General features: G+C 40.0%; 2 protein-coding genes across 14 annotated transcripts in view; one reads left to right on the top strand and one right to left on the bottom strand.

Moving 5' to 3' along the window:
- Window positions 1-23,316, top strand: umodl1 (uromodulin-like 1). 9 transcript variants are annotated; one of them, XM_061752725.1, is made up of 20 exons: window positions 1-385; window positions 494-536; window positions 2,066-2,135; window positions 3,753-3,995; window positions 4,178-4,336; window positions 5,406-5,530; window positions 5,625-5,814; window positions 7,146-7,286; window positions 8,812-9,069; window positions 10,170-10,282; window positions 10,347-10,566; window positions 11,853-11,990; window positions 12,452-13,668; window positions 13,758-13,918; window positions 14,836-15,072; window positions 15,384-15,540; window positions 15,626-15,710; window positions 17,030-18,105; window positions 22,713-22,828; window positions 23,286-23,316. In XM_061752725.1, the coding sequence occupies exons 3-18, from the start codon at window positions 2,090-2,092 to the stop codon at window positions 17,215-17,217; spliced, it is 3,678 nt and encodes a 1,225-aa protein (XP_061608709.1). In that variant the 5' UTR covers window positions 1-385; window positions 494-536; window positions 2,066-2,089; the 3' UTR covers window positions 17,218-18,105; window positions 22,713-22,828; window positions 23,286-23,316. The 9 variants fall into 9 exon arrangements, with proteins under 9 accessions (XP_061608709.1, XP_061608712.1, XP_061608704.1 ...); XM_061752728.1 differs by having other exon boundaries at window positions 2-536; window positions 3,753-3,808; XM_061752720.1 differs by lacking the exons at window positions 1-385; window positions 494-536; window positions 2,066-2,135 and adding an exon at window positions 2,153-3,625.
- The window catches only part of map6a (microtubule-associated protein 6a), a 16,857-nt gene continuing 11,138 nt past the window's right edge, over window positions 20,595-26,313 (bottom strand). For 2 of the 5 annotated variants that reach the window (XM_061752739.1, XM_061752738.1), the window contains exon 4: window positions 20,595-21,005. In XM_061752739.1, the coding sequence (XP_061608723.1) occupies window positions 20,872-21,005 (134 nt within the window). In that variant the 3' untranslated portion in view covers window positions 20,595-20,871. Of the gene's footprint in view, window positions 21,006-22,480; window positions 22,592-24,121; window positions 24,186-26,313 lie in introns of all 5 variants that reach the window. The other 3 variants (XM_061752737.1, XM_061752736.1, XM_061752740.1) reach the window with 3 other exon arrangements.

The raw sequence follows: 26,313 nt of genomic DNA on the forward strand, positions 1-26,313 counted from the left end.
TTTCCTCAACCAGCTGGAAATATTGGCAACCTCAAATGACTCATCACACCATACGAACTAATGTGGTAACTATTCTGAAAGAGGGTTCAGTTATCCTCCTACCTTGTAAATGTATACATAAAAATAGATCAAAGTTGTGGCAGTGCATGAAAAAAAAACCTCTTTTGAACTGAAGCCGCCGACTGACATTTTGCGATAGTCAGCGTCTACAAATATTTCTACAGAACATATTCATTTTAAAAGAACTGTATTCTTCACAGTTCAAAAGTGGCACGGCTCCTGATACTTGGCATTTTTAATTTTTATTTTGTTTACCGTTCACGGGTGCATCAATATCAGGTGTCAAATCCTGGGTAGCAGCATATTTTAGAAAGTCATTTAAGTGGTAAGTGATCATTTATGTGGGCGTCAGTGCGACCTCCAGTGAAGCAAATTAGCAACAACAGTTACTTTTATTGAAAAATAGCAGTTCATGTGTTCTCTATCCCCACAGGCTGGATTGGACCCCCTGACAGGCCAGTTCTAGCCCGCAAACCGTACGTTGGACACACCTCGAATACACTACTTTTTTTTTTTTGCAGAAACATCTGCAGCGATGTGAGATAAATTTGTTTGTGTAGCGTTGCGAGACATTGTATCTATGACCTCCATTGATGTCCAATAATATGTTTGTGCCACAGATAGGCGCTGGGTTGCACTCCTGTGTCATCTTTGTTCCTTTTATTTTTGCTTTCTCCCTGTGTGACAGTGAGTTCTTTTTTTTTTTTTTTTTTTTTTGCTTTATTCTTTGACAACTTGTTGCCTCTGTGAGACTGATGTGGCTCCTTATTAAATATGCCACACTTGGCTAAAGATACTGCTTATACTCCATCGTCCATTCATCCGAATGCAACGTTAAGCTGCAGCAACTTAACATGGAGCATTTTGTGTTTGATCAAAATAAGACTTTGCGCACATTTGCTTTTACTTTATAAACAATGATCAACCTTTTCCCCTTTATTCTGACATATTACAGACCAAAGCAGTGACTTAAGTCAGTCAGTCAGTTGAATCTATAATGAAAATAATTATTATTTGGAGCTACAGTATAAATAACCTATCATTTGCATATATTTGAACCTGAAGCAGCCTCAGAAGTGTAAAACCAACTAGTAGCCCTCCGCATTAATCAGTACCCAAGAAGTGGCTTTCAGTTTCAAAAAGGTTGGTGAGTACATCACTCCCGCTCATGTGATATTGTTTATTTGGTTTTCTTTAATCATTGAACTATACCAAATAAACAACAATGATCACTTAATAAACAGTAATAGGGAAAAATGATTTTGCAATAAACTTTAATGCAAAATAAACAAGTGGTTGGCATACCTACCTAACTGTTCTGATGCTGCGGGTTCAAATCTATTCCGTGTGGGTTGAAATCCAGGTTCTGGCCTTCCTGTGTGGAGTTTGTGTGACAAAAACATGCATGTTCGGTTCATGGAAGTTTTTTTATATTGATGTTTTTCCAATATGTGCCCTGCAATTGGCTGGCGAGCAATCCAGGGTGTACCTCGCCTCTCACCTGAAGTCAAGTTGGGAAAGGCTCCAGCTCACCTGCTAGACTGAAAAAAAACCCAAAAAACATATATATATATATATATATATATATATATATATATATATAATGAAGCTGTTTATTTTATTTTTTACTGTAATTTAAATAGTCTAGCTTCCCACCAAACTGAAAAATCTCATTTTCATCAAAGGATTGAATTGAATGTGATTTGTCCATGCATGGACTTGAACAGAAAGAGTGACATTGACATTGATAGGAAAAATTTATCCATTTTTGCATTTTAGTAACGTTACAGTTAGTTTAAAGTAACGTGTGTTTTTAAACATGTATATGTCCTTGACTGGATGTAATAATTATCCCTCGAATCCAACACATTATTTATTGTATGGCGAGTCCTGGTCAAGTAGACGGTAGACTACTAGGGACAGGAAGAGCTGCTGCTTAAACATATGTATAGTATATCTAACTTTGATTTTTTTTTAAATCATCCGGTGTTTATTTTTTTTTCAGTGTACCTTAACGAGGATAAGCGGTATGCAAAACGGACGGATGGACTTCTCTTCACGTAATCACCAAGCAGGCGAGTTTACACTTGCCAATGAATAGAGCAGCTCTACGGCATGCGGCCCATGCAGCGGCCGCATCGCTAGTCACAAATGCCCAACAACCCACATCAACATTCAAGTATCAGAAGCTAAGTTACAGAAGCTCGTCATAATGTTCAGGCTCGTCAGTATATGTGCTGTACGTTGTATTTTAATTCATAAAATATTGGATACAAATAGATTTGAGAATAGAAAATCATCAGGGGCAAGATTTATTATGTCTATGTCATTGTTAAACATACTGCACTGTATTTTAACTCAACCTAGATTCAATTAAACAATTTAGTGACTAGTGTCATTGGCTTGTGTCACATAGCATTCCATAGGGACATAGTGCTCTGTCTATGTAGCTTACAGGCCTTTTCCTATAATGAGCTGTCAGCAACGTTGCTTGGCAACCGTCATGGGACGCAATAAGGTGTGGCACAGATTGCGCCACTGTGAATGCTTACTTCGTGTTCATCGCATATGACCGCAAAACAAAACTATCAGTGGGCTTGTGATTTAGAAGATGTCTTAGAAATGTGCAGTAGGCTAATTTTACCTTCTCCAATCCCTTCGCCTCCCACACACTCTCCTGCCTCCGCATGTCACAGTCACCCTCGGAGCAAGCCTAATCAGGCACATTTTCTCACATCATGACTATAAAATGAAAATATTTACCGTATTGTCTTTATGTTTAGAAAGAAAGCTATCCCTTGAAGCGTAAAAAAAAAAAGTGATATAATTAAAATGTTTATTTTAATGACAGCATCCTTCCTAAAATTACAAATTAATGTATATGAGAAAGTGAGAGTCCCTTCCTTCTCGCAAGACATTGCTGACACAGTGTGTTAGTATCAGTAGTATAGCAAGTACTGCCATGGTTACCTGCATGGAAACCACATCTTTGGGGACTTGGGCTTCTCCCTTCCCATCCATATCTCCCTTGGTGTTAGAAACATGTTTACAGTCCTAACATTACCCAAATTCTAATTTGCCTCCAAATGACAAAAAACTTCCCTTTTTTTTTTTATTTTTTAAAATTTTTTTTAATTAGGCCTGGACATCATGAAAAAAATAATAAAAAAAAAGTCAAAAGGCATTTAATCCACCTTTTATGAGTGTACTATGTTAAGCATTCTATATAAGACACACTGTAAAAACTTGCATTCATTAATTTAGTACCATGATTAATACAACTCCCAAAATATATCCAAAACTTGCTGGCTGCTTTTTTTCTGTGATTCATTAGGGATTGGTAGTGCAACCAAGGGTGGGGGGAGCTATAGAACCACAAAGGATTTAGGCTTTGAGTACAGTACACCCAACAGTGAATTGGCATAATCCTAATGAGGACCATGCACTTCCAACGCTGCCGGTAAATATATGGCTGCAATGCTGATAAAAAGGGGTTGGATGTGCTCCATTTGGGTGGTATTTGCCCTTCCGGTTCTCTACACAAAGAAAACAGCTGCATATGAAGGTATGACTCAACATATAATTCATATACTACCAAGACAGAAAGGTCTCTAATGATAATTTTGTGCAATGATAGCTTTTTAACCAACCGACAAATGTCATCACTCAGGAGCATGTACATTATTTTCTAGGAAAAAGCCTATCTGCATCTGGCTACCATCGATGTATTTACAACGAGACCCATCCTGTGAGTTCCGTGGTGTTGCGAAGGGTTCCATATACTGTGATCCAACCTTGCAGTGGCTGGCTCTTTTGGACAACATGTCCAGTGACACTTTTCCGAATAGTTCATCAGACTGAGTACAGGATGATGATGGTGCAGGTGACCAGATGTTGCCATGGTTACATGCAAGTTGGAAGTTACTGTGCCCTGTGTAAGTGCGCAGCACATCAGCTTCAGGCATGAGAAACATTATAACACTACTGTTTACTTTCGTTCTGTTGGTAAATTGGCCTTTTGGTATCCACCGCTTGTATTCAACAACAGCACTGCTACAAATATGCTGATGCTCATAATTGTTTGGTTTGTAACATGTCATTGTCTTTTTTAATGGAGCTTTAAATCGCAGTGAGGAGTTCATGACCAAACCTGGATCCTGCCCAACCACAGATGGATCTTCTTCCAGCCTTGATGACTGTGACTGGGACATCGATTGCCCAAATTGGCAAAAGTGCTGCGAGAGATCAGGTCACTTTCTCTGCAATAACCCTGCAAGTTGGTATCCTTGTTTTTTTTTCTTTCTAAATGCAGTATAAGTGTACCGAACTGATAAAGTCTAAAAATGCAATATAGTTTAACAATCATCTGGAATGTTACTCTTCTCACCAGAAACAGTAACATCACAACAATGGCTATTGAACCAGAAAGCGTACTGTATTAAATTGAGCTGCCTTGTAAATTTGTGCTCTGTCTGTGTCGAGTGTGCATGTTCTCCAATGGGGGAACTAATGATATACAAATACTTCCTAACTGTACGTAACTTCAGTATTTTTTATTTTTTTTGATGACGTTTAACTTTTACTCCCTACATTTTATAAGTGGATATCTGTACTTTCTGCTTCTTAATAGACTTGTTACTTTTTTCAACAACATAATGTAAATAATAATAAAAAAAAAAAAAAACGATAAAGTAAGTAAAGTAAAAGTAGTAGATATTTAACTAACTACTACTTTTACAAGGGTCGTTTTTTACACAATTATCTGAACTTCTACTTAAGTACAGAGTGCGAGTACCACTTCTGGTGTTTTGCATGGGTGTTTAGTGCAAGATGATCATTATTTCAATATTCATACTTTTTTGACATTTATGTTTGATGGTGTGCTGTGTTTTTTTTTTTTTTTTTTGGTCAAATGGGTGCCTTGGCTGAATAAAGGTTGGGAAACACTGCCTGAACATGTACCTCTCAACAATATAATGAGACAAACACTATAATACTGCACTTCACAAATGTCATTCTTCTCCCCTCCCCTTTTGTTAACAGTTCAAGCTTGATGGAGCTCTGTGCTAGACTATTTTTTTTTTAGGATGAACGTGTGGATTTATTTCTTTAAAATTAGTGTCGAATTTCATTTTAAAACAAACAAAAAATGAAATCTCACTGTACATGGGAAATAAAAAAAAATCAATTGAAACTTGCTATTACGTACTGTACGTCAATGACTTTTGTTTAAAAACTCCATCAATCAGTCCAAAATATTTCCATATGCAAAATGTGTAATGGAGTATTTATTTTGTGCAAATGTGCTCATTTAAGCTCTCGCCAAAATGTTCTCTAATCGTCAGGATCAGCTGATTACACTGAGAATGGGGGAAACCGTTTCAATGCGACAGTGACAGTGAAGACAGATTACCAGCAACTGATGAATAATGACGCGCTTCTCAACCACACAAGATTACTTCAAGCAATGGTACCACAAACCTGACATCTCAATACTGTAATGCGGTAATGATTAACATATTGTATGCGTTTCCTTTTGCTTTTTTTTACATTTTTTTTTACAGGTAACTGGAGCGCTGCAGTCTGTCAATCTTTCAGTCTATTACCTCGCCTCTTGGCCTGTGCATCCGTATAGAACTGCGACCTCGCTGCTGATAGACTGCAGCTTTGTTCTTCCACCGCACAGCAGCGTCACATCAAAGCTGCATTTCCTCCTCAAACACATACAGGAGGTGTCAGCTGTGACCGTGGAAGGTGAGGAGGACAAGCAGAGACAAGGCTGCTCGTGACTTGACTTGTGTTTCTTCAGAGAAATGGCATTCTTGTAGCGTGTGATGTTTGCACGGAACGTAGCATTCAGGAGAGAATGACTCAGTCGCACCACAGCTTCCTTCTCCCACCGCTTCTATTTGTGCGACCGTCTTCTGTGGGTCGTTTCCTGCGATGGCAGAAAATAACACCCGAGTTAGTCACACATATGCCCCCCCCCCACACACACGTACACATACTGTAGATAATCCTCACAAGTCATACAGCCATAGATGTTACGAATGCACAGTAATAACCACCTGAACACATACAGTATCATATATACCAGGAGGAAAATCTAGTTATTTTAGAGATCTTTGATTGCTTATATGTAAAACTAAATGGAGAAGGACTTGCCTGTTGGCATTTGTACACCTTTAGACTCGAAGTGTCGAACTCATTTATGTTGCGGCACACATTGTAGTTACGGTTTCCCTCAGAGGGCTGTTGCGACTTTGAAACAATAATAATTTGTTAAAGTTACAGTAAAAGGATTTGGTAACAAATGAAATGCTTGCAATATCTCAATGTTGTTATTTATTAATTATGGCAATTTGAAATGTTGGTACAGATTTGAGCAAGAATCATGGAAGTTGATGCGCATGATTTGCTCAAGTGGGCCACATTAAATAATGTGGTGGGCCAGATCCACCCCCCTGGCCTTGTGTTTGACACCTTTGCTTAAGACAGTTTTGTTTCCTATAAAGAGATAAACATTCCCAGAATTACTTTTACAGGAAGTTGCGAGTTCTGTAATGTTGATACTAACTTTAGATATATACAGTTAAGCACCAAATTATTCATTCATTTTACAATAAAACACATTTTTTAAATGGGTATCCTCTGGTTCGAAAGAGAGTGACAAAATGCCAAATTAAGATGTTTTTGGTGATATTAATGAAATTTCCATTGAAAATGATTTGCATCGCAGGCACTTATGGTGAAACAATGTTTTTAGGCAGCATGATGGTTTAGTGGTTGGCACGTCTGCCTCACAATTCAAAGTTCTGGCGGCTTCCACCCACATTCCAAAATATGGAATGTTAGATTCAATCAAGACTCTAAATTATCAATAGGTGTGAATGGTTGTTTTTCTATAGTTAAAAGTTTATGTGCCTTGTGAATAGCTGACGACTATTCTATAAAAAAAAAAAACTTGAAATTTGGCCAATGCATGAATAATTTGTGGCTTATCTGTATAGTGCAGGGCACGTCTTTGAATGTCATTGAAGTTCCAGTGTAACCCCGTCATGTGTCTCTGTTCTTCATCGTTGTAGATGTAAATGAGTGTGCACATCCCGCTCTCCATCATTGCTCTCCACTGGCACAATGTAGCGACACAGTGGGCTCTTACCAGTGCACCTGCTATGGAGGATATATTGATGTTGACCTTAGAAATCCAGGAACTCATTGTGCAGGTTAGCCTTACTACATTTAAACAAAAGAAGGATATGTGTTCTGCTGTTCTCTCTATTCTCCCTGTCTTTCGCCTCTCAAACCTCAAACCTGGCTGCATTCCCAATATCTATCACAATGCAAATAACAATAGAGGGAGTGGAACAAATTCCCCTGTTGCGTAGAAAAACTGCATGAATGGCATAAAAAGGCATCCAGATCCACCGTTCTGCATGCAGCTGAACAAGCTGGGTTGAAAAAAATAAAAATAAATATTGAGAAACCACCACATCAATTTCTGCAGAGGAAATTGTAAATAGGGAAGTTCAAGCTAGTGGTTGTCGTACTTTTCCTTTCAATATTATATTGGTGATGCAACCTACACTCGCTTCTAAAATGCATTATTAAATCATACGATATTGTCTCGAGGGAATTTCATATTTATCTGAAGTAATTTACAGTTGTTTGTAAGACAAGTACAATATGTGTGTGTAAATATACGGAAAGTGGCAAAAGGCTTTAAGAACCTGTGGTGACTCCTGCACCACCACTGGTTTGTGGAAGTAAATGTTTTGATTGATTGATTTGATGACTCCCCCCCCCCCCCCCCCCCCCCCCCCCCCATCATTCTGATAACCCTCTGGTTCTGAAGTCAAAATCCTGACAGAGGACCTTTTGCCACCCCTAACATTACTTTGAAAACTGTCATGAAAACAACAAAGGAGGTGGTGGCATTACTTTTTGCATGGTACAATACTGTATATATGAGGGGCAGTCAAAAAAAAAAATAAGCCCATTTTCCTCTAGCATTATTTATTGCAATAGAAAGGCAATGTACACATAGAAATAAACCCCAAAAAGTGGGGATTTTCTCGTTACTTCTCGATATAATTTCCCTTGTTGTCTGTCCATCAATGAACATGCATGTATGCCAGCCTCGTAAAGTTCAGTACCCTGCACTTTTAACCATTTTTTTTTTGAAATTTTTTTTATTAGCAAAGTGCTGACCCCTAACTCCTTCACTGTTGGACGTTCCTGTAAATTCTAGTTATTTACCACACGCAATACCACACAGTAAAATACTTTAAAGTGATTATAAGTAGGTGGCATGGTGGGCGACTGGTTAGCACATCTGTCTCACTGTTGCCGTAATAAAGACGTTAATCTTTCATGTTCAAGAACGATAAGTGTTAACTTAACATGAATAATTTCGTTACAATTATGTTGCACTTATTGAAACCCTGACTGTGGGTTGCGTGCGATAGCGACATCTTGGTCAGTTCGGCTGTATGATAAAGCTCAACATTACCTGGTGACTTATCAACTGCATTAGATGTGAGTGTGAACTTCCCTGTGATTGGCCTTTTTCTTCTGCAAATAGTTAGAATTCTTCATCGGACGCTTGCGGTATAGTCTGTCCTTCAGTACCAAACAACATCACCACGCCACCCACTACAAACGCCCCTCATTCTGTGAACTATCATCTTCAGGAAGGAAATACAACAGGAATCATAATTCTGCTTTGCCTCACTCTCTCCTCTTTTCCAGTCTCCCCTGGCTTCAGCAGATTGCAGGCTGCCAACGTCACTGGCTCTTCTTTTTGTGTGTACTGGTCCACCCTAATCTCAACAAACCAGACTTACTTGGTGGTTCTTAGTGTGGGCTCCGAGGTTATTTGTATGTGGACAACTGAGCAGACCGTGATGGAGCTAAGGGAACTGCAGCCGGGAGTGCTCTACAATGTCACTGTTCAGCTCCACACAAACAAAAGCCATGGAGATATTCTTTATATTGCTGTCAGAACTGGTAAGAACTGTTCATACAAAGCTGAATTGTTAATTATGTTATTGGCTCTCATATAGACCAATTGGTTACTGCAGCAAGTTTCACTAAAGTCAATGTGTGTCATTATTCTCTTTTAATATTTACAGGTTCAGATTTTTGTTTGTATTTGTATTTCAAATCATTGCACGTCATCATTTTATCAAGGAGCTTTATGACCTAAACAAGTGAATAATCATCTGTTATGATTAACAATCCATTATTGATTTTACAATATTGTTATTATTGGGGTTATAGTTTGCAGTGTTGTATCTGTACTCCATTGTACTGGGAGTTGATTGTGATATTTGGTTGTTTTATTTAGCTGCATATCAGGGATGAGATATTAAAAACATGTCTCATTGTTATGGTGTGTAGATGTATGACACTCAGTGCAAACTAATGAGTGAAAATATTATCCATGCTTTTACAAAGCCCTGCTCACGTTAGCACACTATGCAGTCGAGGGAGGCGAGTGAGCGGTGGGCAAGAATAATAATAATTTTTGATGTTTTGGGTATTGTGATAAAAAAATAAAAAAAAACATGTCACAGATGTTACTGAGACACTGGGAACTGATTATAACTTGGAGAGAAAAAATCGTGCCACTTAAGGCTGTGTCACCACACCGAGTCAATTAACCTCTTGTGAGTCGAGTGTCCCAATACTTATGAGCCACTGAAAATAGACGTACCGTACATGTTTAAAATGGCTGTAATTCCTAAAGGGCAATGGACGTTTAAAAAAAATACAAACAAAGTTGGAAGTCTGGAGTTGGATCACATCCATTATGGTGGTGTCCAAAGACAAAATCATTTAAAAAAAATAAAAAAAACGTGTTCTGTCACGATATATACAGTATATTGACCTATAATTATACAATTCACAAAGGAATGTGATTCAGTTTCCCCGAAATGTGAAATGAGATACGGCGGGAATCCGTGGAAAAACAGCCACATGAATACATAAGCCCTTCTTTCGAATAATGTGAGGAGAAGCAAGTGATGATAATCCATCATGGCTGGGCTTGTACTGTATGTCCATTTCCCAGTATCCACTGTAAAAACAAAGCCATTTCTTTGTAGATGCTCGAACTCTCGATGCAACCACTCGACTTACCAACATCCCGTTCACCGATGACCTGCACAATACAAGCAGCCAGGCCTACAAAAATCTCACTGCGGGCATTTTAGACGAGGTAGGTGCGTCATGTGTAGAGTTCAAACAGTGTTCGCTGTGACAGTGCGTATGTTTCCTTCCAGATCTACCGCTCTCTGACCCAAGAGATGCGGGCTATGGTGAATTCCGGTCAGGTGAGAATCGAGATCAGGAACCTTTCCCCAGGCAGTGTGGTCGTCAACTTCACTGTGATCTTCAGCCCCAGTCAAGAGCAGGACATCCAAAATACATCCACAGCACTACTCTACTCACTGATGAACAGCTCCATATACACCGTGGATGAAAACAACACAAGCATCAGTGGTATGTTTCTTTACCTTATAGCAGTGTTCCATATCTAATCAGGGGTGTCCAAAGTCTGACCTGCAGCAAAACACTTTTTGTTGGCCCGTGGCACACTTTAAAATAAATTGAAAAGGCGATCAGTCACTGATTGTGTAGTGTTTCACTCGCCTGATTTTGGCAGGCAGCGTGGGTTCAGTTCCCACTCATCAGAAAACAGTGTAAATGTAAAGAGTGAAGAGTGCTCTGTCTCTGGGAAAGGGGCACGTTTACGACTGGTACGTCACCTTTCCTTTTAACAACACCCAATAAGCATTTGGGAACCGAGGACACTAATTGTTGAACCTTTCTTTCACATTCTTGCTTGATGTACAACTTCAGTTGCTCAACAGTCCGGGGTCTCCGTTGCCGTACTTTGTGCGTCACAATGCGCCTGCGCACGTTTTCAATGGGAGACAGGTCAGGACTGCTGGCAGGCCAGTCTAGTACTTGCATCTTTTATGACGAAGCCAAACTGTTGTAACACGTGCAGAATGTAGCTTGGCATTGTCTCGCTGAAGTAAGCAGGAACGTCCCTGAAAAAGACGTTGGTTGAATGGCAGCATATGATGCTCCAGCACCTGTGTATACCTTCCAACATTAATGGTGGTCATTAAGTGACTCACGCCACGGGCACTAACATGCCAGCATACCATCACAGATGCTGGCTTTTGAACTTTACGCTCATAACCATCCGGATGGTCCTTTTCCCCATGGACACGACGTCCATGATTTCCAAAACAATTTGAAATGTAGACTTGTCAGACCGCAGCACACTTTTCCACTTTTTTGCCAATGTTATCACGATTATGTTTTGAGAAAGTACAGTATTATAGAGTGCTATTTTCCTTATTCAAACTTTTTGGTGGGGGGCTTGAATAGATTAATGGCATTTCAATTTATATCAATGAGGAAAGATGATTTGAGCTAGTGTTTTGATTCATGAGCATGGTCACCGAATGATTAAACTCACATCTCAAGGCACCCCTGTAAATATGAATTTCATTCGGTTATTGATAGTTTCAAAGTATCACATCTCTCTTTTCAATCTTAAAGTCGCCATGAGAGATTGAGATGGCAAAACAGATTCCATGATGCACAGTACTCGAAAACTTACACATTATCGATGGCTTCAATTGAGACAGTTTTGATATCTTATCTTAAATGTTGTTTCTCCCTGCGTGATGGAACATTTGGTACAACGCGAAAGAAAGCAATCAATTCTGACTCAAGAGTGAAAGTTGTGTTTTGCTTGTTTGTTCTTGTAGATTTTGATGAATGTGTTCCAGGGGAAAATGACTGTTCCCAGTGGGCTACATGCACAAACACCTGGGGCTCCTACACGTGCTCTTGTCTAGAGGGATTTCTGGACACAGAACTACAAAGGCCTGGTAGAGCCTGTCAAGGTAATGTCTCACAGCGAGGTATTGCTGGATTTATTACAGGATACAGTTAATTTTAGCGCACAGGCTAAAGAAAGTCAACACCCTACTAATTCCCTACTAATGTTCCCCCCAAAACACAAACCCAAAGCTTGATGCTTCCACCTCTGTAGTCTCTAAGGCTTTGGTGATATTACATTGTTTTTGTGCCCTACATACCGGTTGGAATTGTATGAGTAATTGTCATCTTTGGGTTCACTAAACCTCAACACTTTCCATTTTCTAATTTGAGGCTTGATGTGTGTTGTTTCGTACGCATCTTAATAGTTTGCACTGATTATTTACTGAAGATTTAAATGTGAACAAACATGAATTTTTTTTTTGAAAAGGTTGCCATTTTCATCATGGTCTATATTTTTGCTGGCAGTATTATTTTATAGTCCAGCTCAACATTTTTTTAAACTATAATGTTTTGTCTTGTGCAGCTACGATGAGGACCACAACATTACCATCAACATTTTCCTCAGTCAACACTTCCCTTTTATTTCAAATAACAACGTCGATGTATCCAGCTCCAAATACGATTGGCACCCCTGTAGAGACAATTACCGCAATCACCCCTGATGAAATAGCCACCACTAGTCCACCAACAACCACCTCCATCGCACTAGTAACTGCCACCATCGTAGCAACAACCACCTCTATCACACCAAGAATTGCAACCATGGTCACAACAACCACCAATATTGTACCAACCACCACCACTAATGCACCAACAACCATCAGCATGGTACCAATAAACACCAATATTCTACCAACAACCACCACTAATACGCCAGCAGCTGCCAGCATGGTACCAGCAACCACCTCTATCACACCAACAACTGCAACCATGGTACCAACAACCATCTCTATTGCACCAACTACTACCACTGTACCAACAACCACCACTAATGCACCAACAACCATCAGCATGGTACCAACAACCACCAATATTCTACCAACAACCACCACTAATACGCCAGCAGCTGCCAACATGGTACCAGCAACCACCTCTCTCACACCAACAACTGCAACCATGGTACCAACAACCATCTCTATTGCACCAACTACTACCAATATACCAACAACCACCACTAATGCACCAACAACCATCAACGTGGTACCAACAACCACCAATATTCTACCAACAACCACCACTAATGCGCCATCAACCGCCAAAATGGCACCAACAACCACTTCCACTATAGCAACAACCACCTTCACTTCACCCGCATCCATTTCTGCAGAACTAACAATCCCCACTATCGCGGCAACAACCTCCACTAGAGTACCAACTACTGCCTCCACTGTTTCAACAAGCACATTTAAACTAACAACCGGCACCATTGCAACAACCACTCATGTAGTAATTCCGACCACGACTCCACCCACAACTGCCAGGACTGAGCGCACGACCCCCGATACAGACCTGGATTCCAATGTTACACCCCATAGAACGTGTTCAATCGTGGGTGATATTTCAGTTGATTGTACAGTTACTGGAATGACAGTGACAGTTGCTAGAGAGTTTCTAGTTAATAATAACATCAGGGAGGACACTCTGTACCTGGGCCATCAGGAGTGCGGGGTCAGCGGGTTCAATGCCAGCCACGCTCAGCTGATCGTGAAGTGGAATGAGTGCATCACAATTTTGGCACAAGTGAGTTTTTTTGTGTGTTTGTTTTTGTCTCTCACGTAGAGTGCTTTAAATATGATATTAAAACCCTGACCACTATTTTGTTATTTTAGAATGATTCATATTACATGGCATCTGTAACACTGTTCAACACCATGGAAACTTCCACGTCACCCAACGGAACGCTGGAGGCACCCAAATTGCGCCTGGAAGTTCCCATAATATGCACCTACATGAGGAGCATGCTCATCTCTGCTGACTTTGGCTCCATGGGGTACGCGTCCCTCGCTCTCATGATTATTCCAAATTGTTGCCAACCAGTTGTTATCCGTTGCTCCATGTAGGGCTGTGCATATACTTATTTATTCCATTCAAATGTATTCCACATAAACGTTAAATAACCGTAGTACCCAAATAAATGTTGAAAACCAAACAGTGCTTTTGTGAACGCGTGTATGAATGGTTGTTTGTTTATTATGTGCCCTGCAATTGGCCGGCGACCAGTCCAGGGTCTATCCTGCCTCTTGGCCAAAGTCAATTGAGATAGGCGCTAGCACACCCGTGAGCCGAGGGAGGATTAGAATTTAGAGATTAAGATTAAGAGGATGGATGTTTTGAATTTAAAAGTTAGATACAACTGAACTGGAAATGGGCAGTGATTCTTTTGCGTACCACGAGAGGGAGCCCACGTCCCAATGGTGGCTCTCTCATACTTCGACACTTTGGGAATCACTGGTCTCGGAGGAACCCTGGTCATTATCTCAACGCTACAAATGAAAAAAAAAGACAACCTAATTGAAATCTTTTCTTGTAAAAAAAACTTCATTCTTGCAATATTCATATATAATAATATTTATGATGATATTGTTTATTTTCTGAAATACATAATTTTTTTCCTCATAAAATATATGAATATTCTTGCAATATTAAAAAGAATTAAATTCTGTTTGCCAGTGGCGTTTGCATGCTTCCGTGGTTTCACTCAGAACACTCTTGACTTTCTCCCCCACTCCTAAAACGTGTACAGTACAAGTTTCCCGTTTGAATCTGTGTATGAGCGGCTGTTTTTCTATATGTGATTGACTTATCAATCAGACAAGGCTCTTTCCCCGGCCTCTCGCTTGAAACAATCAAAATACAACAGACATTATTCATCGTGTAACACAGTAATGTATTTTTCTTTGCTTGCAGGTATAAATTGATCCAAGATGTGATCTCAAGCTCCGGGATGTTCCAGGTGACAGTCCAGCTGCTGAACGGTACTTTTCCTCTACCTTCCAACTCCAGCTTGTCTCCAGAGGAGGCTGTGGTGGTGGAAGTGAGCACGAATACTTCCGCAGAACAGATCAAAGTAGTGATCGACTCATGCTGGGCCACCCCCTCCCAAAATCCGCTAGACAACAAACGCTTTGTCTTCCTGGCCAGCAGGTAAGCGCTTCAAGATCAATCTTTTTTTTTTTATATACTGAAAGAGACATATTATGACACCCGCCCCTCCACCCACCCACACACACAAATGAAAGCAGTTCATATGTGTCTTAATAAAAGGTCTTCTTCGATCAAAATACACAAAGAATGAATAAAACCCATTGAGGCCGAGGTCTCCTTTTCAATTTTCAATTACTATTATTAAAACCTTTTTTTGAGGGGGTGGGGGGGGGGGGGGGTGATAAAGTATTTACCCCCAATGCAGTCTGCTCGCAGGACATTTTCAACATGTTCATGTCCGCGTTTTACAGATGCGCCCTCAACACGTACACCGACGTGCTGATGAACGGAAACTCCAGCACATCTCGTGTGTCTGTGCAGATATTTTCTTTTGTCGATGTCAATTTGATATATCTGCACTGCCACGTTCAAATCTGCATGAAGATTGGATCTGATACCTGCGTGCCTGTGAGTGCACTCTTTATTTTGGATTCGTAATTCAAACCGTTTTTTGTTTTTTTTCATACCACATCTGCTTGTTCTTTTGTTTCAGGACTGCGTGCAAAGAACAGCTTGGTCTTCTAACACCATTGGAAGAGGGTTCGGGTCTTTCGGGCCTTTGCTTAAATCCGAGGAACGTGAGTGCTGTCCCACAACACTCGGAGAACAGGTCTAAATTGTTGCATTAACAGGCGAAAGGATGGCTTTTAAACACGAAAGATATTTTAGTGCTCAATTACTGTATATGTAGATACATAAGCCTGTAAATAAAGTAGCCAAATAGATGCCTATGTGGGACATTTTCATATCAAGTCATTTGATCAATGACGGTAAAGACACGGTCCGCTGAATTTCCTTTTCTTACTTTTTTTTTTTATAAATGAACATTTATGCACAAGAAAGACAATGTTGTTGGGGAAAGAGAAGAAAAGAATGAAGAAAAAAAAGAAATGTAACCGAAAGGCGCTGAATTTCCTTCCCTTTGAAAATCAATTAATTAACTGATATAAGTATTTGAATTCTTGGCAATTGCTATGCATCAAAAGGAAAATCAGTGGTTTTCTAAGAAAAAAAAATATTCCTGAGTAATATTTCTAACAGCAAAATGTCTTTACCAATCGGTGTCCGAAGTGAATTCAGGATTTGCAACATTTTTTTTGGAAGGTGCTAATTCCATTTTTGGGATATACTGTAGAGGATTTTTCTCCGATTGCTTCCATGAAAACGAACACAAATGTGTCTTAGGCTACGTTCACACTACAGGGCGTGATGCCCAATTGAGATTTTTGTGTTTTGTTAAATCCGATCTTTTTATGCAGTCGTTCACATTCCCCCAAAATAAATGCCGCTTCTGTTGTGGACGGACACGCCAGTGACGTTATAGCGCCCCATGCGCACAAGTGCAAATTGGCGCGTTCACAGAAGTCTCATCATGACACATTTGTGGCCATTTCAAGGGTTTTGTGCAACCGAAGCCAACGTTTTCTGATGCTCATCATTTCTAAAGCATCTTTTCGCCACTGACTGTTTTCTGCTGCTCCATCCACCGTTGCCATTTCCGTGGCGTGTCCGTTTTGTCGAACAACGCTGACGTTTGTCGGCTCAGCTTTATTTTGCATTTGAGGTTGAACTGCTTGATTAGTCTTTGGATACAGCTTATCTTAAAAACACAAATCGCATATCCCTTTATGAATGATACTAATTTCAGTAGAAAATATTTATTGATGAATTTGTTGTAAGAACTATTCACTGGAACGAGAACCGTCCACTCACCGAGGACAAAAATGATGGTAAACTTGATTGGATGGCCTGCTAACTGGACAGCATCCGAAAAGTGTGACTCGGATTCACCCTGTGACGGTTATGTGCGGCTTTAATTTGGTATTTTTTTGCGTGCAATGTCACCTTTTGTGACGTCTTGCTCTTTGTTTCATTTCCTTTCTCATTGTCCAACAAGGATCCTCAGAGAGTGCAAATGGCAAACTCCAACTGATCGGACTGTCCTTCCTCGGAGTCGCTGTGCTTCTCTTCTTCGTCATTGGCCTTGCCTGCCTGTTCTACTATCAAAGGAATCGCATTGGGCATTACAACTTCACTGCCAAATCCAAGCCTCTGAACATCACCCATATTGAATTTAATGCTTAAGTCTCCAAGTTACATGCTTGGCCGCGCCAAGCTTCATCGTAGCTTCTAGAGTCACCAAGCTATGATGAGCGACCCAATCAGAGCAAAGCTCATTTACATATTATCGGAAAAGACAGAGTACAATAGCTTGAAGAAAGACATTTTGGGCATTTTCAACCCAAATGATCTTGAAAACCTGATAAAAGCACATCAAAGATTCTAAAAATAAAATCAAATTAATTGATGGAAAGGGATATTTAAATAAGCAAAAATGATGAGACAATTGATTATATTTTATATAAATAGCATTGTACAGTCGTTGCCCCCAACCCTGACTCCTGAACAAATAGATGGATATTAATTTTCATAATTATTATACATATATACACTATTATACAGTTTTTACAGAATAATAGTGAAAATATTTTACATTTATTATCGTCGACATTTTTTTATGCCTACTGCTGTAGATATTTTATTGTTTACCTGTCATGGTTTAATATAAAAACATATATGCATATATATATAAAGACAGACAATAATAATTACAATAAAAACATTTAATAGGGCTCTCAAGCTGCTGTTTTAGTTATTGTTTACAGTAGCAATGGTCAATGCATGAGGTCACTTAAAAGGGCGTCGCTGACCAGTAGGTGTTTTGATTGGGTTGAGGTGAAGGCTCTTCATTTTTCGACTGCGTGTAGTGCAAAATCAACCACCAGGTTCAGATCATTAAAAAAGCTGTTGTGGGTGTGCGCGCACGCACACAAACACACACACACACACACACAAGCGGTTATTGAACTCTAATACTAATAAGCTTCTTTTATCATGGAGTCCCTTTAGAGCCACGGCAAGACGAGAAGCTTCCAAAACTCTACCATCTGCGGCATCGCCGTCACAAACCTGGTAACCCGTTTCTATGGCAACAGGCCTTATTTTTGGTTTATATTAATGTTATAGTAATGCACATTATACAGAGGTGCCTAGAAGAGATTTGGAAGTGTATTGTGCTTTGGGAACGTGGCGTGGAGGTTTATTGTGGAGAATACTTCGTCATAATGTTCGCCCTTCTCCTTCCTCTTTCGCTTCCCGCTTAACGTCTACCTTGGTGTTCATTCGAGATGACAAATTCATGCGGGTGTGGTCACGGCATGCTCTTCTTTTGTACTTAATGTCACTTTCGTCACATTCTGCTCAAAGGTCACGGCGCAGACGTGTTTGCCACTTTTGTCCTCATGCTACTTGCGACGTCCCAGCAAGCAGGTTATGTGAAGCTCACCTGCTCATTTTGCCCCACGGAAGCTTGGCCCAAACTTGCTTTGCGCCATAGCAACGATTAATCAAATGCAGGGGGGAATTATGTCATATGGTTGGGATATTATAAAGGTTCCTACACAGAACAAAACTGCCTGACACTCTAGTCTGTAAACAAACACAGTGCAGCTCAGCTTCTGGCTAGCGGATGTCACATGGTGCAAACGCAACCCCCCACACACCATTTGAATTATGATAATTAGCCAGCGTAATAATTTACACTTTTACCATTGCACTTGTCTCCATCATTCATTTCCTACGAAAAAGAAAATTGGCTAATGTTGTTTTTCATAAGAAGAAAAGATTCTAGCTATTGATGTTTCATTCTAAATGTCATTCAAATCACTTGCATATACAGGTGCATCTCAATAAATTAGAATATGGTGAGAGGTTGGTTAAAGATGAAGATTAAAAAGGGAAATCCGTCCATCCATCCATTCTCTGAGCCACTTCTCCTCACTAGGGTCGCGGGCATGCTGGAGCCTATCCCAGCTGTCATCGGGCAGGGTACACCCTGAACTGGTTGCCAGCCAATCACAGGGCACATCGAAACAAACAACCATTCGCACTCACAGTCGTGCCTACGGGCAATTTAGAGTCTCCAATTAATGCATGTGTTTGGGATGTGGGAGGAAACCGGAGTGCCCGGAGAAAACCCACGCAGGCACGGGGAGAACATGCAAACTCCACACAGGCGGGGACGGGGATTGAACCCCGCACCTCAGAACTGTGAGGCTGACGCTCTAACCAGTCGGCCACCGTGCCGCCAGGGAAATCCGTAATGTTTATTATATATTTCTATGTTAAAATCCTTTTGATTCTTCTGTCACCTAATTTCTTGAGATGCTGAATTTGAGTTGATTTCCTTCGCTGTAAGCTGTAATGATCAAAATGATAAAGAATAACATTAAAATAAAACAAATAACATATGATCATATGTCAATGAATAGCAAGTGTGGTGTATTGTGTGAGACCCCCCCCCCCCCCACACATTTAGCCCAGCTCTTTGAGTTTTAAATAATTTGTTAGTATAGAGCGAGGACACTTGCCTATTACCACAGACATCCACCCTCCGACGACCCTGTCAGGTCAAGAGGTCAACGTCTTGCTGCACGATAATAACAATTCCTTAAAACGTCCGCACATACTGGATAAACATTGCGCATGTTGTGCATTCGCGGCGATGCACTTTGAAAATAAAATAAAGTAAATAAATACAACAAACCCTTGAGACCACTACCCAATGTAAAGTTTATCGCAAATGCTGTACATTAACAGCATTGGTAATTACCCCAAATATGTATTTTTTAATGGTTAATAGATTAGTATGTAGAAGCTGTTTAACCGAAATGATATTTCTAAAGCTAAAATATAATTATTGTTGTGATCACATGATTTCAAGATTAAGGTGTTAAATTTAAGTTTTGTTTACTTCTATTCTTGGAAGAGAAGAAAATGGTATCAGTGGTCGAATGTTATGTTTTATTCATTTCTGGCTTCTCATAGAAGCCCCCGCAGCCAGCTCAAATTTGGGATCAAAAAGGATGAATTCAGTGCCCCAAGAGTGCTGTGCTCCCTCACTTTAAAAGTCGTTCCGCCGCCCCTGTCAGGAAGTGAATTGTAACAATTACAAATACATAGAATAAGACATTTCCAAAATTGCTTCCCAACAATCCCACGCACGCCGGTAGATAAAATAAAACCGATATTCTATTCAGCAATTATATTTGAACATCAATGACTGTACTATTTATATACTATGAATGAATTGCTGCCCAAATCTGTTTTCAATCTTCATGCCGAATAGTCCAATGCCATCTGATACAGTTCTTAACCAACCCAAATGTTCCAGTTAATTCCTATTAACTCCCCATCGAAAGTGTTTCATTGGAAAAATTCATTCCAAAAAGATTCCGATGTATAAACATGGCTTCATTTGTCACGTTGCTGACAACACAAAAGAGCTCATTGGCCTGGCGTGACCTTCATGTTTTAACATTACTATTACGTGAAAGTTTCTTTTTTTTTTTCTCCTTCGAAATGACTCGCCACAACATACGTTATGAAACAATACTTCAATCTGCAAGTGTCGGTCTTTTATTTAAACTATAACTGCATACAGGTTGCTTTAGATGTGATATTAGCACTTCATGGTGTGGTTTTCTTGTATTATTGTTAATACAGCTTTAAAATACAATGCATAAAACAAGAAAAAAAAAAAATATATAGCACCTTTTCAATAATGCCACAGGTCGAACAGCTATAAGTTTTAGGCCCAAAAACAATTTCAGACATGCATTTTCCAAAATGGGTCTTTGTGTGTGTGTGTGTGATTTTCACAGTACTAATCAGTCTGGTTCAAATCGAGGGCAAATCGCACGACTCCGCTGCTTCGTCGGTGTTCAGGTCTTCCCAGTAGTGGTTGTGGTTCTCCTCCAGCAGCACCCTGGGAATGATGATGACCGGCTCGGACAAACTCGTCCTGAGCATCTCTAGGAGGCAGCACATGGTTAGAATGTCAAGGAGGAGAAAGAAAACAAAAAAGACACGTTGAAACACTTGTCTCAGGAAAACAACAAAGTCTCTTGGCTGAGTCGAAGCACCCTGCGACCGCTCATTTTAGGAGATCTTGACATCTATTAAGCAAGCAGCACAAACACTGAATGGCGAAAATGAAGGTTTGTGGAGAAGAAAATGAGCGTGGTCTCCAATTTAGCATTGGGGTAGCATTGCGTTTGATGCGAACGGTTCAAAATGGGGCCAGTGTAACGAGGGTCTTGGCGTGTTCTAAGATGATTGAAATTACATTCCACCTCCAAATCAAATGTAAAGGATTTTAATGATCAGCAAGAGGCAAAATGGACTGACCACTGACACGTCCTAGTCCGAACGACCGCTCTCTGCAAGCTCGTCTGGACTTACCCCTGCTGAGAGTGCATCCCAGCTAACACGCCACAAATATTCTGCGTAAAGTTTTCGATTGCAGGTCTGACAAAAAAACAGTGAGGGCATGCTTGAGAACAACAACAACAACCGACATATGCATATGCAGTGGATATAGAAAGCATCGTAAAAGGCATCCCAAAACAGTGGGAGCTATTAGCTTTAGAATTCAATTGAAACTATGTATTAGAAATAGAAATTGGACAAAAATGCCATGCTAGTTACCCCGGTCCTTAGTTGGATACTTTACGACTGCGTTAGTCTAGGTTAGTGATTTACGTGCAGATTTAGGTTATGTCGCATAATCCAAGGTCCGCCACTTGTGTATACATGAAGTGTATTTTGATAGTTTCATTCAGTGGTTCTCAAACCTTTTACAGCGATTACAAAAAAAGTACTTGGCTCTCAAAGTACCACCATAGCAACCGATATAAAAATACAGCAGGTTTTAATTCTAAAAAGGACATCGAGTATGATTATAAGTCTTTTTGGGTAAGAGTCTGTCATCATGGCAGAACTTGTTTCTCCACATTGTTGAGCTCACCCCACATAGAACTTGGGCGCACACAAACAAATAAGTAAACAAGAAATATTTTAACAGGGGGTATTCACTTTCTATATCCACTGGAGTGATGTGATTACATGAGTATGAGAAACCTCAAATCAGGTCCAAAGTGACTTCAATCCCGCCCCCCCCCCCCCCAACTTCTCCTGGTGGGGCTTATTAAACATTTCACATGCAATTATAGTGGAAAACATTCCAGTAGATTGAAGCAGGGCTCCATGGAAGCAAGCTTACATGCAGAAGGTGACAGCAGGCGACCCCTGGTGTCCACATGGAAGAGAAATACATAACTCTGATCTAAAGTGTTGCGGTGGTGGTTCGCCAGTTAAATAAAACCGTGCCACTGTAAAAACCAATACAAGATACAAAAATAAATCACTAAATCTCTTATGGTCATGAATGAGAATGAGTGGCATTTGTCTGCGGCCGGCGTCTTCGAAGTGATTCTTTTCGGGTTACCTGGGATTGGGTAGCGCACAGCCCCAGAGGTGTTGCTTTAGAGTCTGCACCCAGCCAATATCTCGGATTGGCTGGCAGAGCTGTATGTAGTGTTGTTGTTTTAGCACAACCCTTCAAATGAATCAAAATGTCGCTCATTAGCAAATGACAACTTCATCATCCAAACGTTGACATCCCCCAAATACTCATGACAGCAGTGTGAGAAAGAATACATATTTGTTTTGTATTTCAGGACATTAAGCAGGAGGAAGACGTCCAAACAAGCACATCTTATTCTGGAATACATTTTCCAGACACTCTTTGACATGCCTTTTGCTGTCAAACCACATGATCTCTTGGAGTATGCAGGTAATCATCTCAACAAATTTGAATTTTCGAGAAAAGTTCCTTCATTTTAGTAGTTCAATTCAACACAGTATACAGATTCATTAATCATCAAGAACATTCTTTTCAGAGGGCCAATTCTTACCAAATTTCTATATAATATTACAAATAAATACATTTTGGATTGTTTCTTATGGAATTTTGGTTTCCATTAGGTATAAGCTATAGTCACCACAATTATAACAAATCAAATATTTCATCCTGTGTGTAGTGAATCTATACTCGGTAACATGACACATTTTGAATTCAACTACTGGAATAAATTACAAACCCCATTTCCAACGTAGCTAAGATGTTGCATAAAAAGTAAATAAAAAGAGAATAACATGATTTCTAAATCCTTTTCAACCTCAATTCAAATGGATACACTGCAAGGGCAGCTAGTTCATGTTCAAACTGATGAATGTTGTTTTTTTTTCAGTTGTTTACAAGCAAGGATGGGTGAAGTTCACCACGTTGTAAACAACTGCATAAGATAATATTCCAACAGTTTAAAAACAATGTTTTGCAACGGGTAATTGCAATGAACTTAGGAATTTCATCATCTAGGGTCCATAATCAATCAAAAGATTCAGAGAATCTGGAGAAATCTCTGCACGTAAGCGGTAAGGCCGAAAATCAACATTGAATGCTCGTAACCTTCAATCCCTCAGGTGGCACTGCATTAAAAACCAACATCATTGTGGAAAGGATATTGCCACATGGGCTCAGGAACACTTAAGACAACCATTGTCAGTTATTACAGTTCATCGGTACGTCTACAAATGCAAGCTAAAACTCTACCATGCAAAGTGAAAGTCGTATATCAGCAACACCCAGAAACGCCGCCGGCTTCTCTGGGGCCGAGCTCATCTGAAATGGACTGACGCAAAGTGGAAAAGTGTGCTGTGGTCTGACAAGTCCACATTTCACCTTGTTTTTTTTTTTTTTTTACATCATGGACGTCATGTCCTGCAGGCTAAAGACAAAAAGGACCATCACCATTGTTATTAGCGCAAAGTTCAAAGCCAGCATCTGTGATGGTGTGGGCGTATTTAGTGCCCATGGCGTGGGTAAGTTGCACTTGCACTTGCATCTGTGGAGGCACCATTAATCCTAAAAGGTACATACAGGTTTTGGAGCAAAATACGCTGCCATCCAAGCAACATCATTTCAGGGACATCCTTGCTTATTTCAGAAAGACAATGCCAAGCCAACATTGCGTATGTGTTAAAATGGCGTGGCTTCGTGGTAAACGAGTGTGACTGCTAGACTTGCCTGTCAGCAGTCCAGACCTGTCTCCCATCACGAAGATCAACGGCGACCCCGGAGTGTTGAACACCTGAAGTTGTACATCAAGCAACAATGGGAAAGAATTCCACCTACAAAGCTTCAACAATTAGTAGTAATAGTGTCCTCAGTTCCCAAACGCTTATTGAGTGCCATTGAGCGCGTCATTGGAATTAGGGTTTGGAAGTTTTCCACAAATTTATTGAGATGCATCTAAATTAGAGAGATGATGCAAAAAAATAATATATTTTTCTCATGAGGGCAACATGCATCATGGAAAGAATGCCAGCGGTCATGCCAGAATGCGGTGCAATCTTGGATAAGCAAGTTCTCTTCTATGTGGATTTTCATGTTTTGTTCGACAAAGAATGGGAGAGGAAAAATACTGACAGATACCTGCAACCACTAATGCTTTACTACAAACAAAAAAAGCCAGAAGACACCTTTTATTTTGCTTTTTTGGGGGGCATTTATTTGTAATGTTTCTTTAAATATAAGCAAGCAGAAACACAAGTACGTCACAGTCAATTTATTTTTGTCAATACATAACTTCCTTTACCATACTGTCTAATCTTTTTCACCTAATAACCACAAAGATAGCACCGGGTGTGTGGCGTGCCAAGCACTGTTTTCATGAAGTGGCCCCCTCCCCCGTCTTATGTGACAAAGGAACACCCCTAACCAAAGGCTGCAAAATGCAAAATGGGTCCGGCCTTCAGCTCCCACGGGTCATGCGTTTTGGTGATGGTTGCACGGCGGATAAAGGAAAGGATGTAAAGTATGTGCGTGTATAAAGGGGCCACAAAGGGATTTGAACCGTGACAGTGCATTTATAATCTCAGACTAAAGGTAAAGAAACAAATAGTCACAAATACAGTGTGCGTATATGATACTATAGTTGTATGTCTGTGTATACAGTGGAAGCTCTAAAGTGGAATGCCATGAAAAATACACACAAGATCTCGGTAAATTTTATGAGACTTCTGAAGGGTGTAATTGGCTCTTTGTTTTTTTTACCATTATGCCACCACAGAAAGGTAGCAGAGATGGTAAAGATGGTCAAAAAGTAGGAAAGCAGTACCCACATACTGGTCCTGACTGCTCAGTGCAATTCAATAATAATAGTGGCCGACTCGTTAACACGTCTGCCTCAAATCGGGGTTGAAATCCGGCCACGTTTGTGCGGAGTTTGCCTGTTCTCCCCGTGCCTGCGTGGGTTTTCTCCGGGCACTCCAGTTCCCTCCCACATCCCAAAAACATGCATGCTAGGTTGACTGAAGACACTAAATTGTCCGTAGGTGTGAATGTGAGTGGGAATGGTTGTTCGTTTCTATGTGCCCTGCGATTGGCGATTGCGTGCTGCGAGCGCTCGGGAGGCTCGCCACACAGTTCCTTACCGATCCATTTTGAACAAATCAGGTATTAGCAAGCAACACGCCACTGTCATTTCAACGTCACTTAAGGTCTGCGGCGGATGATGATTTCGCTCAACATGGCGCCCTCCTTAAGTTGATTTAACATTCTGTTGAATTTTTGGTTTACAAATGCAATATTAATCAGAGTACTGTGTTTTGACAAGTGCTGGCACATACAGTGTATACTTGCTTGAAAACATTTGGGGTTGAGTTCCTCTTTCAGTTGAGCTTGAGAAAATGTTTTATTCTTTTTAATTTTAAAAGTGGTTAAAGGTGTATGAATGTTAGCAATGTTATTTTCATTTTTTTTTTCATGTTGGAAAATGTATTGTAAATCGTTTGTAGATTAGCCTCAATGAGTCGTTTAGAGGTTCCACTGTATATGTAGCTGGATGGAAAGCATGTGTATTGTGAAAGATGGTTCTACAATAGCTAACATAGGTTAAATGCATAAAAGAACGGGTTACATTTACATTTTTACAAAACAGCTTACTTGTATTGCCTTCTTTATCCAACACATTACATGAAGACAAATCTTTTAAACCACATTTAAAAAAAATTAAAAAATAAAATGTCAAGGCTTTACATTTTGGGAATTAGTTTGCGTCACCATATACCGCTTAAACACAATGAACTCTGCAATCACCATATTAAACTTGCCTGACAACACTAAATGATCGTTAAAATCAACATACTTGCATACACATCAAATTCTAACAAGACAATGTGGGCAACAAAGAACTGAAAATAATGCTGCCATTATTA

Source organism: Phyllopteryx taeniolatus, chromosome 17 (assembly GCF_024500385.1).
Source record: "Phyllopteryx taeniolatus isolate TA_2022b chromosome 17, UOR_Ptae_1.2, whole genome shotgun sequence".
NCBI lineage: Eukaryota > Metazoa > Chordata > Actinopteri > Syngnathiformes > Syngnathidae > Phyllopteryx > Phyllopteryx taeniolatus.